The sequence below is a fragment of the Arachis hypogaea genome, chromosome 15 (genome assembly GCF_003086295.3).
Source record: "Arachis hypogaea cultivar Tifrunner chromosome 15, arahy.Tifrunner.gnm2.J5K5, whole genome shotgun sequence".
NCBI classification, from domain to species: Eukaryota; Viridiplantae; Streptophyta; class Magnoliopsida; order Fabales; family Fabaceae; genus Arachis; species Arachis hypogaea.
Genome location: NC_092050.1, coordinates 72,984,255 through 72,999,250, shown reverse-complemented (window position 1 = coordinate 72,999,250; position 14,996 = coordinate 72,984,255). Strand labels below are relative to the sequence as shown.

The 14,996-nt window shown below is 40.3% G+C and overlaps 1 protein-coding gene and 1 non-coding gene across 2 annotated transcripts; both read left to right on the top strand.

The window, feature by feature from the left end:
* Positions 1 to 1,098: 1,098 nt before the first annotated feature.
* LOC112753905 (small nucleolar RNA R71) lies at positions 1,099 to 1,206 on the top strand. Its single transcript, XR_003178267.1, has one exon. It is a non-coding gene; the product is annotated as a small nucleolar RNA R71 (small nucleolar RNA).
* An 11,279-nt stretch (positions 1,207 to 12,485) lies between these two features.
* On the top strand, positions 12,486 to 12,857 carry LOC112748452 (uncharacterized). Its single transcript, XM_025796685.1, has one exon. It carries the CDS (start codon positions 12,486 to 12,488, stop codon positions 12,855 to 12,857), a length of 372 nt encoding a protein of 123 aa, XP_025652470.1.
* The last annotated feature ends 2,139 nt before the right edge of the window (positions 12,858 to 14,996 follow it).

Sequence of the window (14,996 nt, the reverse complement as noted above, 5' to 3'; positions counted from 1 at the left end):
CAATCTCAGTTGATCTAATGCATTTAGTTCATTGGTGAACAGGGGAGGTTCATCTCCCCAAGTCTCTTTACCAAATAAATTGGCATTCAGCTTCATGATTACACCAAGGAGCTTGGCAACTTGCTCTTCAGTAACATCCTCATTCTCTTCAGAAGAAGAATACTCATCAGAGCTCATGAAGGGCGTAATGAGGTTCAATGGAATCTCTATGGTCTCTAGATGAGCCTCAGAGTCCTTTGGTTTCTCAAAGGGAAACTCCTTATTGATCACTAGACGTCCCAGGAGGTCTTCCTCACTGGGATTCACGTCCTCAACCTCCCTTACAGGTTCGGCCATGGTAATTAATTCAATGGCCTTGCACTCTCCATTTGGATTCTCTTCTGTATTGCTTGGGAGAGTACTAGGAGGGATTTCAGTGATCCTTTTACTCATCTGGCTCACTTGTGCTTCCAAATTTCTAATGGAGGACCTTGTTTCATTCATGAAACTCACAGTGGCCTTAGATAGATCAGAGACTAAATTTGCTAAATTAGAGGTATTTTGTTCAAAGTTCTCTGTCTGTTGCTGAGTGGATGATGGAAAAGGTTTACTATTGTTAAACCTATTTCTTCCACCATTATTAAAGCCTTGTTGAGGCTTTTGTTGATCCTTCCATGAGAGATTTGGGTGATTTCTCCATGAGGGATTATAGGTGTTTCCATATGGTTCACCCATGAAATTCACCTCTGCTATTGCAGGGTTTTCAGGATCATAAGCTTCTTCTTCGGAAGGTTCCTCTTGAGTACTGTTGGATGCAGCTTGCATTCCATTCAGACTCTGAGAAATCATATTGACTTGCTGAGTCAATATTTTATTCTGGGCCAATATGGCATTCATAGTATCAATTTCAAGAACTCCCTTCTTCTTAGGCGTCCCATTACTCACAGGATTCCTCTCAGAAGTGTACATGAACTGGTTATTAGCAACCATGTCAATGAGTTCTTGAGCTTCTGTAGGCGTTTTCTTTAGGTGAATGGATCCACCTGCAGAAGTATCCAATGACATCTTAGCTAATTCAGACAGACCATCATAGAATATATCTAGGATGGTCCATTCTGAAAGCATATCAGAAGGACACTTTTTGGTCAGTTGCTTGTATCTCTCCCAAGCTTCATAAAGGGATTCACCTTCTTTCTGTCTGAAGGTTTGAACATCCACTCTAAGCTTACTCAGCTTTTGGGGAGGAAAGAACTTGGCTAAGAAAGCCTTGACCAGCTTATCCCAAGAGTTCAGGCTATCTTTAGGTTGAGAATCCAACCATATTCTAGCTCTGTCTCTTACAGCAAACGGGAAAAGCATGAGCCTGTAGACTTCAGGATCTACTCCATTAGTCTTAACAGTATCACAGATATGCAAAAATTCAGTTAAGAACTGAAAAGGATCTTCATATGGAAGTCCATGGAACTTGCAGTTCTGCTGCATCAAAGAAACTAATTAAGGTTTCAGCTCAAAATTGTTTGCTCCAATGGTAGGGATGGAGATGCTTCTTCCATGTAAATTGGAATTAGGTGCAGTAAAGACACCAAGCATCCTCCTTGCATTATTATTATTTTTGGCTGCCATCTCCTCTTCTTGTTCGAAAATTTCTGAAAGGTGCTTGCTGGATTGTTGTAATTTAGCTTCTCTTAGTTTCCTCTTCAGAGTCCTTTCAGGTTTTGGATCTGGTTCAACAAGAATATTCTTGTCCTTGCTCCTGCTCATATGAAAAAGAGGGAACAGAAAAATAATAATAATAGGGATGTTTTTACCCAGGTATAGAGGTTCCCCTGTTTGAGTAGAAGAAGAAAAGAATGTAATGTAAAGAAGGGAAGAAGAGAAAATTCGAACACAGATGGAAGAGGGGGTTCGAATTTGGGTGAGATGAAGTGTTAGTAGGTGAATAAATAAATAGAAGGAGATGAGAGAGAAGGAGGATTTTCAAAAATAAAATTTTGAAAAGGGGTTAGTGATTTTCAAAAATTAGGAATGAAATCAAATTAAAATTAAAAATTGAAACAATTAGTTAATTAAAAAGAATTTTTGAAAAAGAGGGAAGAGATTTTCGAAAATTAGAGGGAGAGAGTTAGTTAGGTAGTTTTGAAAAAGATAAGAAACAAACAAAAAGTTAATTAGTTAGTTGAAACAAATTTGAAAATTAATTTTGAAAAGATAAGAAGATAAGAAGTTAGAAAAGATATTTTAAAATCAAATTTTTTTTGAAAAAAGATATGTTTTAAAAAGATATAATTAAAAGGATATGATTTTGAAAAAGATAAGATAAAAAGATCTTTTTGAAAAGATATGATTGAAATTAGTTTTGAAAAAGATTTGATTTTTAAAATCACAATTAATGACTTGATTCACAAGAAATCACAAGATATGATTCTAGAACTTAAAGTTTGAATCTTTCTTAACAAGTAAGTAACAAACTTGAAATTTTTGAATCAAAACATTAATTGTTGAGGATATTTTCGAAAATTATGAGATAAAATTAAAAAGATTTTTGAAAAATATTTTTAAAATTTTCGAAAATAAATAAGAAAAATGAAAAAGATTTGATTTTTGAAAAAGATTTTGAAAAAGATAAGATTTTTAAATTGAAAATTTGATTTGACTCATAAGAAACAACTAAATTTTAAAAAGTTTTGAAAAAGTCAATCCAAATTTTCGAAATTTATGAGTGAAAAAGGGAAAGATATTTTTTTTTTTTGATTTTTGAATTTTGAATGATGAAAGAGAAAAACATCAAAAAGACTCAATGCATGAAAATTTTGGATCAAAACATGTGATGAATGCAAGAACACTATGAATGTCAAGATGAACACCAAGAACACTTTGAATGTCAATATGAACACCAAGAACATATTTTTGAAAAATTTTTTATGCAAAGAAAACATGCAAGACACCAAACTTAGAAATCTTTAATGCTTAGACATTAAGAATTCAAGAATGCACATGAAAAACACCATGCAACACAAAACAATATAATATGAAGATCAATCAAGAAGGTTTATCAAGAACAACTTGAAGATCATGATGAATGCAATGCATGAATGCAATTTTCGAAAAAATGCAAGATGAGTATGCAATTGACTCAAGACTCAAACAAGAAACACAAAATATTTTTTATTTTTATGGTTTTATAATTTTTTTGTATTTTTCGAAAATTATTTGTGAAAAAGAAAAATAAGGATTCCAAAATTTTTAATATGAATTCCAGGAATCTTGCACTCTTAGTCTAAAGCTCCAATCTGAGGGTTAGACATGGCTTAATAGCCAGTCAAGCTTTAGCATGTAAATCAGGTGGATCAGGAACAGCAGCAGGTGGATTAGCAACAACTAGCTTGCTCTTGATAATGTTGGGTTGGAAGCCCCAGTCCAAATGTATTTAAACATGGCTTTACAGCCAGTCAGGCTTCAACATGCTTCATGAAACACTAGAATTCATTCTTAAAAATTTTAGAATAATTTTCGAAAACAGATGAGAAATTTTTGAAAGATTTTTTTTTTTGAAAAATTTTTGAAAATAAAACAAAAAGAAAATTACCTAATCTGAGCAACACGATGAACCGTCAGTTGTCCAAACTCGAACAATCCCCGGCAACAGCGCCAAAAACTTGATAATGCGAAATTGTTACTCAGATTAGGTTGTAAAATTTGTTGTTCATTCTCTCCCTGGCAATGGTGCCAATAACTGGTGCACAATACCATGGTCCAAGCATAACTTCACAACTTCGCACAACTAACCAGCAAGTGTACTGGGTCGTCCAAGTAATAAAACCTTACGTGAGTAAGGGTCGATCCCACGGAGATTGTTGGTATGAAGCAAGCTATGGTCACCTTGTAAATCTCAGTCAGGCGGATATCAAATGGTTATGGAGTTTTTCAAATTATAATAAATAAATAGAAAATAAAGATAGAAATACTTATGTAATTCATTGGTGAGAATTTCAGATAAGCGTATAGAGATGCTTTCGTCCCTCTGAATCTCTGCTTTCCCGCTGTCTTCATCCAATCAGTCTTACTCCTTTCCATGGCAAGCTTTCTGTAAGGGCATCACCGTTGTCAATGGCTACATCCCATCCTCTCTGTGAAAATGGTCCAAATGCTCTGTCACGGCATGGCTAATCATCTGGAGGTTCTCGATCATACTGGAATAGGATTTACTATCCTTTTGCGTCTGTCACTACGCCCAGCACTCGCGAGTTTGAAGTTCGTCACAGCCATCCCTTCCCAGATCTTACTCGGAATACCACAGACAAGGTTTAGACTTTCCGGATCTCAGGAATGGCCATCCATGGGTTCTAACTTATACCACGAAGATACTAATAACTCGGACTCGGTCCCCTGTATTAGATATCTAAGAGATACTCATTCTGGCTTGGTTGCATGTAGAACGGAAGTGTTTGTCAAGCACGCGTTCATAAGTGAGAATGATGATGAGCGTCACATAATCATCACATTCATCATGTTCTTGGGTGCGAATGGATATCTTAGAAGTGGAATAAGCTGAATTGAATAGAAAAATAGTAGTACTTTGCATTAAATCATGAGGAACAGCAGAGCTCCACACCTTAATCTATGGAGTGTAGAAACTCTACCATTGAAAATACATAAGTGAAAGGTTCAGGCATGGCCGAGAGGCCAGCCCCCAAAACGTGATCACAGGATAAAAAATACAGTCCAGGATGTCTAATACAATAGTAAAAAGTCCTATTTATACTAAACTAGCTACTAGGGTTTACAGAAGTCAGTAATTGATGCATAAATCCACTTCCGGGGCCCACTTGGTGTGTGCTTGGGCTGAGCTTTAGCTTTCCACGTGCAGAGGCTTCTTTTGGAGTTGAACACCAAGTTGTAACGTGTTTTTGGCGTTCAACTCTGGTTCGTGATGTGTTTCTGGCGTTTAACTCCAGACTGCAGCGTTGAACTCCAGACTGCAGCGTTGAACTGGCGTTCAACGCCTTTTTGCATCGTCTAAACTCGGCCAACGCAATTAGAAGCGCGCCATTTTGAGTTCTGTAGCTCCAGAAAATCCACTTTGAGTGCAGGGAGGTCAGAATCCAACAGCATCAGCAGTCCTTCTTCAACCTCTGAATCTGATTTTTGCTCAGGTCCCTCAATTTCAGCCAGAGAATACCTAAAATCACAGAAAAACACACAAACTCATAGTAAAGTCTAGAAATGTGAATTTAACGTAAAAACTAATGAAAACATCCCTAAAAGTAACTAGATCCTACTAAAAAGATACTAAAAATAATGCCAAAAAGTGTATAAATTATCCGCTCATCAGTTACCTCAACCTTTTTTAATATCTCTACCATTTTGGGATCAAGTTCCATCTGCTTCCTTGTAATTTGTGGAAATGGAATAGGGGGCATTTTCTGCAGGGTCTGCCTCCTTGGGTGCTTCTTTCTGTGGTTGAGCCTCTACTTCTTCACCCATGTCTTGTATCGCCTCTTCCTCTTCAGCATCCTCTACTTCTACCACCTCTTCAGCTGAGGCGTGTTCTGATGAGATTGACTCCTCCTGATTCCTCTCTTGCAGTGTGGTTCCGGACTTTAGGGTGATGGCATTGATGCCACCCTTTGGATTGGGCAATGGTTGAGAAGGAATTCCACTGGAGCTTGCATGTTGAGTGTTTAAAGTGTTGGGTGATGCCAGCTGAGAGATGAGAGCTTGTATAACGGATGCTAGGCCATTAAGTGAACTTTCCATGTTCCTTTGTCCTTGTGCAATGGATTGAAGAGCCTCGTCACTCGGAGAGGAGTTAGATTGAGTGATCTGTGGAACTTGTTGTTGGTTGTGCTGTGGTCCTTGGGACTGCCTCAGGTGAGGTACTCTGTAAGGCTGGTTCTGGTTCTGCTACCTGTTGTTGTTATTATTCCACCTCTGATATCCTTGATTGTCTTTGCCTCCTCTGTTATTGTTGTCCCTCCAATTATGGTTAGAATTATCTCTCCAACCTTGGTTAGAACTGTCCTGCCATCCATGGTTGTAACTGCCACCTTGATTGTACCCTTGGTTGGGGTGGTCATAGAAGTTATGAGTGGCTGCCACAGTGTTGTCTTCCTGCTGGAGCTGCGGACATTCATCAGTATAGTGGCTGTAATCAGCACAGATCCCACACACTCTCTGTGGGACTAACTGTTGGCTTTGCTGTGCTTGTTGTTGACTCAACTGCATCTGCTTTAGTAAGTTGGTCATTTCACATATACTCTGAGTCAGAGCAATAGTTTCTTTGCTAGAAGATACCTCTGCAACAGCCTTTGACCGGCCTTGTTTCTGCCTGTGATTCCTTGTAGACTCAGCCAAGTCGCTGATCAATTGCCATATCTCATCAGTGGTCTTGTACTTTTTCATAGACCCATTGCTAGCACTTTCCAATGTGGTCTTATCTTGGGGCCTCATGCCCTGTGTGACGTAGCCGAGCAACACTATCTTGTCAATCATATGGTGGGGACATGCTTCCAAAAGGTTGTTGAAGCGCTTCCAGTATTCATAGAGAGTCTCGGATTCGTCCTGAACAATCATGGAAATGTCCTTCCTCAGTTTATCAGTAACTTTAGCTGGAAAGAATTTTTCCAAAAATTCTCTTCTAAGCGTATCCCAGTCAGAAACAGTTGCTGCGGGTTGAGTGTAGTACCACTCTCTCGCCTTTTCCTCAAGAGAGAATGGGAAAGCTTTTAACAAAATAGAAGTTTTATCTGCACCATCACGCCTGACAATAGAACAGGCTGCTTGGAAATTCCTAAGGTGCTTGATAGGCTCTTGAGCAGGTAAGTCATGAAACTTAGGCATCAAATTCAGCAGTGCAGTCTTTATTTCAAAGTCTGTAGCTACTGCTGGGTGATGTGCTTGAAATGGTTACATTGTGAAATCAGGGGCTCCAGCCTCCTGGATAGTAACTCTCCTAGGTTCTGCCATGTCACCTGCACGTAAATCAACCGAATCAGTAGAAAGGGAGCTTGTTTCTTCTTCAAGTGACGTTTCAGATTCGCCCTCGGAGAGGACTAACTGACGGTGAGCTTGCCTTATACGTGAAATAGTTCTTTCAATCTCAGGATCAAATACTGGCAAGCTTAGATCAGGAAGTGAACGCGTCATTTAACGAAAGAAACATGTAGCTCATAGTAGCAAAAATAAAATAAAATGCAAATAAATAAATTCCAATCAATAACTTAGCACTCTATTGCAACTCCCCGAACGGTGCCAAAAATTGACGTGGAAGAAATTGGCGAGTTAAGAATTTATTATAAGAGATACGTTGCAAGTACAGTCCTTAACCAGCCGAAAATCCACTTATCAATTTAGAAGGGGTTGTCACAAAATTAAAATTAAAATACTGGGAAATAAAGGACATGAAAGATTAAGTGACAAGTAAGGAAACAAACTAGAATGACGAAGTCTTGACGGAGGTAATAACTCTTCTCAATATCCCAATCCAAAAAGCAATAAAATCAAAATCCTAAGAACCATGAATGCATAGAGAGAAAACCTAGAGGAGGAGTAAATTCAGATCTAAAACTAAAACTATGCGGAATGAATGTTGTTTTGTCTCTGCATGTTCCCCGGCTCTAATCTGCTTTTCTGGGCCGAAAACTGGGTCAAAACAGGGCCCAAAATCGCCCCCAGTGAATTCTGCAGATTCTGCAGATCGCGCATGTCACGCGATCGCGTCATCCAGGCGTTCGCGTCATCCAGCGTTTTGCCTTGCCACGGGTGCGCGTCGTCCACGCCTTCGCGTCACTTGTTCAGTTTCCAATCCGTGCGGTCGCGTGAGCCATGCGTCCGCGTCACTGCAATTTCCTCTATGTCGCGCGGTCGCGTGAGCCATGCGTCCGCATCACTTCTCGCTGGTCATCTCCTCAATTTCTTGTGTTCCTTCCATTTTTGCAAGCTTCCTTTCTAATCTCCAAGTCATTCATGCCCTATAAAGCCTGAAACACTTAACACACAAATGATGGCATCGAATGGAAGAAAGGAGAATTAAAAATACAAAATTAAAATTCTCTAGGAAGCAAGTTTTCAACTATGAAGTATTTTTAGGAAGGAATTATAAATGCATGCTAATCATATGAATAAGTGGGTAAAGATTTGATAAAACTGCACAATTAAGCACAATATAAACCATAAAATAGTGGTTTATCAATAGGTCTAAGGACTAAACGTCCAAAGATGTAAAATAAATCTCTAAAAGTAGTTTTTATACTAAACTAGTAACCTAGGGTTTACAGAAATGAGTAAATGATGCAAAAATCCACTTCCGGGCTCACTTGGTGTGTGCTTGGGCTGAGCATTGAAGCTTTCACATGTAGAGGCTTTTCTTGGAGTTAAACACCAGCTTTGGTGCCAGTTTGGGCATTTAACTCCAGCTTGTAACTCAGTTCTGGCGTTTAACGCCAGGATAGGGCAGGAAGTTGGCGTTTAAACGACAGTTTGCGTCGTCAAAACTCGGGCAAAGTATGGACTATTATATATTGCTGGAAAGCTCAGGATGTCTACTTTCCAACGCAATTGAGAGCGCGCCAATTGGGCTTCTGTAACTCCAGAAAATCCACTTCGAGTATAGGGAGGTCAGAATCCAACAGCATCTGTAGTCCTTTTTCAGCTTCTGAATCAGATTTTTGCTCAGGTCCCTTAATTTCAGCCAGAAAATACCTGAAATCACAGAAAAATACACAAACTCATAGTAAAGTCTAGAAATGTGATTTTTATTTAAAAATTAATAAAAATATACTAAAAAGTAGCTAAATCATACTAAAAACTACCTAAAAACAATGCCAAAAAGTGTATAAATTATCCGCTCATCACTAAACCGGCAATAATTCTCGTCATCAAATTTGGCGCCGTTGCTGGAGATTCACTTTAAGTGCAATGAGTGCTATAATTTTGGTTGTTGTGAATATGTGAATAGTGTGAATATTTGGTTTTTGGTTGCTACTTGGCACTAATTTGTAGATGGCGCCTCTACCTAAGTAGTGATAGTAACTAACATTTTTGTTTGTTTAGTTCTAGGTAAATAGATATAACTAGAGTATATATTTATTTATCTATTGCCTCTATTAGTATTGTTGCGCTTTATTTTTCCTTTCAATCGTGAGTTATCACCCTTTTTGCTTGGAGTCTGGTTGTTATCATGTTGTAGGGGGTAACGATTTCAACACTAGTTCACATCAAGGTATGGGAGGCCAATTCGAAGGAGGATCACAAGCAAGAAATTCTTGGCAACAAGGACCCTATGATCCTAATGTTTACCAACCTCTCACTCCAAGTGGAACACCTCATCATTACAATTTTTTCCCTCCATATGCTCATGCTCCATACCCTCTATATGAGACACAGCCATTGTACTCTCAAGCCCCTTTACCACTCCCACCACTAACTTTTTCTCAACCAACCTACCCATCACCATATATGGGACAACCTAGCTTCCATCACCATCCCACTCCCATCAACCTCTCTCACGAGGAGCATAACTTTCAAGCCCTCATCCAAGAACAGCAGGAATTTCAAAGAAAACAAGATGATTGCATGGCAACTCTTGTCGAAGTCTTGTCCCGTCTGATACCTCCTCATTCCACCCCTAGCAACCTTGCTCCTCCACAACTTGGGACGCCTAGTGATCCACACTTGCCGCCTCCGTCAACTCTAAAGTCCAGCATTGATGCTATAACCCCACAAGGAGGCAAGCCACTTGAAGAGATAAACTTTCAACCTACTCTACCTATGGAAGAATCCATTGATGAGGGTGAGAACCTTGTTGAGAGCGGAAGAGAGGATAAGCTCAAGTTAGGCAACCACCGTGAGCCCAAAGAAGATCTTATTGATGAAGAAAGCTCAAAAGAGGGAGAACTTGAGGATGAAAAAGATGAAGTTACTTCACAAGTTCCCCATGACCGAGAGGGTAAGCTACCACTCCAAGAAGCAAGGGAAGATTTGAAACCGCTTCCACCCCATGTCAAATATGCATTCCTTGACAAGGAGCACAAATTCCCGATGATAGTGGCAACCAATCTTTCCAATCAAGAGGAGCAACAACTCCTTGAGGTTATCCAGAAGTATAAGAAAGCGATCGAATGGAGCCTAAGTGACATTGTGGGAATAAGCCCTCAAGTGTGCCTTCATAGAATTTTCTTGGAGGAAGGTGCTAAGTCGGTCCGGCAACCACAAAGACAGCTAAATCCTACAATCCTTGATGTAGTCAAGAAGGAAGTAACTCGCCTCTTGGAAGCAGACATCATCTATCCCATTTCAGATAGCGAGTGGGTATGTCCTGTCCAAGTAGTGCCGAAGAAATCTGGAGTAACCATGGTGAAAACGGAAAGTGGAGAGCTCGTTTCAACCTGGATTCAAAATACTTGGCGAGTGTGCATAGATTACCGCCGGCTGAATCAAGCAACACGGAAGGACCATTACCCATTGCCGTTCATAGACCAAATGTTGGATCGCTTGGCAGGTAAATCCCATTATTGCTTTTTAGATGGATATACAGGGTACTTCCAAATTCATATAGCTCTTGAGGATCAGGAGAAAACCACTTTTACTTGCCCCTTTGGAACGTTTTCGTATAAGAGAATGCCGTTTGGCTTATGCAATGCACCGGTAACGTTCCAAAGGTGCATGACAAGTGTTTTCTCAGACCTTTTGGAAAGTTGCATGGAAGTCTTCATGGACGACTTCAGTGTTTATGGTAGCTCCTTTGATGCATGTTTAGGGAACTTAGCTCGGGTACTAGAAAGATGCACCAACACTAACCTTGTATTGAACTTTGAAAAATGCCACTTTATGGTGAAATAGGGTATAGTGTTAGGTCATATTGTATCTAAAGACAGAATTTATGTAGACCCGGCTAAGATTGATGTCATTTCGAGTTTACCTTACCCCTCCTCGGTGAGGGAGATTTGTTCCTTTCTTGGCCACGCAGGTTTTTACCGCCGGTTCATCAAGAATTTTAGCCAAGTCGCCTTACCCCTTTCACGCTTACTTCAAAAGGATGTGGAATTCATTTTTGATGAGGATTGCAAAAAGGCTTTTGACAAGTTGAAGGAAGCTTTGACCACAACTCCTATTGTGCGAGGCCCAAATTAGGATCAACTTTTCGAGATCATGTGCGATGCCTCGAATCACGCCTTAGGTGCCGCGCTAGCACAACACGGTGGTAAAGCTCCTTACACTATAGCCTATGCTTCAAAGACTTTAGATTTGGCCCAGTCGAATTACACCACTACCAAAAAAGAGCTCTTAGCCATTATTTTTGCGCTAGATAAGTTTCGACCTTATTTACTAGGTTCTAAGGTAGTGGTATATTCGGACCATACCACCTTGAAATATTTGCTAAAGAAGAAAGAGTCAAAGCCTAGACTCATTAGGTGGATATTGCTCTTGCAAGAATTTGACTTGGAGATCAAAGATAGAAGTGGGACCCAAAATTTGGTAGCGGACCATTTGAGTCGGCTTGAACACTTAGCTTCGGATCTCACTCTTATCAATGACTCATTTCCCTTCGATAACTTGCAAGCAATGTCCCAAAGTACCCCTTGGTTTGCCCCGATTGCTAATTACTTGGTCGCCTGCATTTTTCCCGCACAATTTTCAAAGCATCAAAAAGATAAATTGAGAAGCGATGCTAAGTATTATCTTTGGGATGATCCACATCTGTGGAGGCGTGGGGCTGACCAAGTGATTAGAAAGTGTGTGCCAAAATCTGAGTTTCAATCTATCCTTCAATTTTGCCACTCATCTGAGAGTGGGGGTCATTTCGGCCCCAGAAAATAGCAAGGAAGGTTCTAAACTATAGATTCTGGTGGCCTACTTTATTTAGGGATGCCAACCCATTTTACAAATCCTGTCATCAATGCCAGAAATCTGGAAATACCTCACAGAGAGATGAAATGCCCCAACAACCGATGATTTTTTGTGAGATTTTTGATGTTTGGGGCATAGATTTCATGGGGCCATTTCTAAATTCTAGTGGGTTTGTTTATATTTTGTTAGCAGTGGATTACGTCTCGAAATGGGTGAAAGCAATTCCTACCTATTGTGATGATGCCAATACCGTTGCTTCATTCTTGAAAAATAACATTATCTGTAGATTTGGGTCACCACGAGCAATCGTGAGCGACCAAGGAACCCATTTTTGCAACAGGAAAATTGAGGCATTGATAAAAAAGTACGGGGTCATCCAAAAAGTCTCCACAGCCTATCATCCTCAGACCAACGGGCAAGCAGAAGTGTCCAACAAGGAGATCAAGAGAATCTTAGAGAAAGTGGTTAATCCACAACGGAAGGATTGGAGTTCCAGATTGGGAGATGCACTATGGGCATATATGACTGCTTACAAAACCCCAATCGAAATGAGTCCCTTTCGTATTGTTTTTGGGAAGCCTTGTCGTCTTCCTGTTGAAATCCAACATAGAGCCTATTGAACGGTGAAGAATTGCAATCCAGATTTAAAGGGAGCGGGAATGGAACATAAACTCCAATTGGAGGAATTAGAGTGTCTTAGGCTAGAAGCATATGAGAATGTTCAGTTTTACAAGGAGAAAGCCAAGACATTCCATGACCAAAATATTAGGAGGAAGAGTTTTAAGATAGGTGATGAAGTGCTTGTGTACAATTCGAGGTTGCGATTGATGCCCGGGAAGTTGAGATTTAGATGGGACGGTCCATTCAAGGTGGTGGATGTCAAGCCTTATGGAGTGGTGGAAGTGATTCACCCTATCAATGGGATCAAGTTTAAAATCAATGGTCATAGGGTGAAGCTCTATCACACTCAATCTAAGAATGCCAAGGAGTTGGAGATTTTCCTCCTTGGAGAAGTTTCAAGTGACCAATGAAGCCATGCAAATTCCAACTTAGGACTCTAAACTAAAGTGCTTGGTAGGAAACACCTCACCATGGTAACATTGTTCCAACTTTATATTTTTGTATATAGCTTTTTGGAATTAGTTGCTCTCTTGTTATATGATGATTAGCTTAGTTTTGATTTTGTATTTTTGAATTGAATAAGTTGAATTGCTTGTGGATCATGAATTTATGCTTATTTATATGATTTGGGGTTGGTATGTTGCTATGTTATAGGAGGGAACCTTAGTTTTGAAAAGAAAAATTTTTGTGAAACAGGGCACCTGTGCATGCGCACCACCCTGTGCGCGCCCACAAAACTGCATTTTTCACTTTCTGTGCGAGCGCACGCCACTGTGCACTCGCACACCCTTTGCAGCACTCTCTGGTCACAGCGCCAGCACTGCCTGTGCATGCGCACTGCCTTGTGCGTGCACACGCAGTCCCCGTATCGCACTTCTTGTGTGGCCACACAGACGTGTGCGTCTGCACACCAATTGACAACCCCTCTAGTGGGAGCGTCGTCATGATCGGTGCGCGTGAACAACCTCCCCCTATCTTTGTCCTTGTGCGTGCGGACGGACCTGTGTGTGCACGCACGCCTGACTCTGTACCTCAAGCATTCCTTAAAAAAAAAAAAGAGAGAAGCTTTCTGTGTGAGCGCACGCATTTGTGTGCCCGCACGCGTTGTTGCAACCCCTCTGGGAGCAATCGCACGATCTGTGCGCCTGCATCCCTCTCCTTTTCGTGTCTTGTGTGTACACACCAGCTTATGCATACGCACACACCCCTCTATCTTGCGACCTCTGTGCGCACGCTCCCTGCTGTGCATCCGTACACACTTATACACCCCCTCTGGTCGCGGCGATCGCATGCTATGTGCGTTCACAACCCTTCCAATTTCTACTTTCTGTGTGTCCACATAGGCCTCTGTGCGCCCGCACATGACTCGTTTTGGGCGATAACAGGGCAACCTGCCCTGTTGAGCAGCAATTTTATTTTTTTTCTCCTTCTTCTTGCTACTACTGCTTCTCTCACCACAGCCCTCAGTCTCTGGCGACCCTGCCGCCGGCCACAGCCGCCGTCAAGCCGCCACCACCTCTCTCTCTCATACCTTCTCTCTCACTTCTCTTTTCTCTTCTCTTTTCTTTTCTTTCTTTCTTTCCGTTCTCTTTCTTTCTTCACCACTGGTGAGTTCTCCCTCTCCGGCGTTTTTTCGGCGAACCCAACCACCTTAAATTTGCAGTGGCTATAAGAAGTGCCATTGTTTCTTCCTCATTTCTTGTTTGTTTCAACCTTCAATTTTCAGGTTCTTATTTTCCTTTTTTGTTGATTTTTGCAATTGTTTTGATTTTCTTTTCATGTTGCTTAAATTAATTTTATTGCTTTTCTTTGTCTCTTTGTGTATTGCAAGTGTTGATATTTGATTATGGGTTGATTATGATTGAATTTGAGCATTGATTGTGATAAGCTTGCACATTGCATACCACATTTTTTATTAAATGCCATTATGAACATTTTGCTTGATTCATATGACATGGCCATTATATGTGTTCAATTTATCTCTTGTTTGGCATATTGTATGAATTGTGCAACTTCAATTATGACTTTTGATGGTAGTTGAGTGAATTCACCAATATATTTCCTTGTTTGTTGATGTGAAATTTTGGTTACAAATGCATTGTGTTGTGTGAAATTCAATTGTCATTGTTCATCTCGGAATTTGGATTCGGTAATCACTTTACAATTGTTCAACTTTAGATGATGTCTTGATCAAACATCTTTTGGCCTTAACTAAGAACATTGTACATGTGGTTACCACTTCTTGAGGATGAGCAATTGACACTTCACTTTGAGTGAATGGTTATTGTTGTTGTACACTCTTTTGCTAATAAAATTTTTTGCCAACAACCTCAATGACCATTACATTCAAAGCGTGTTAATGAATCAATTGGTGAAAGCTTGAAGTTGCTTTTATGTCCATGCTTTAGCCTTACAACTTAAGCACTTATTTGAGAAGCAGTGAGCTTTGACTGATAAGCAGTGTGGTTGCCGTGGTATCCGGCCAGTGTGTGTGTTCTAACCGCGCGCATCATTGGAATATACACACTGTGATTTTGTAAACCACACTA

Bases quoted from the DNA above. Each gene is read 5' to 3' on its own strand.
- LOC112748452 (XM_025796685.1), top strand. From the start codon at position 12,486: ATGGAACATAAACTCCAATTGGAGGAATTAGAGTGTCTTAGGCTAGAA.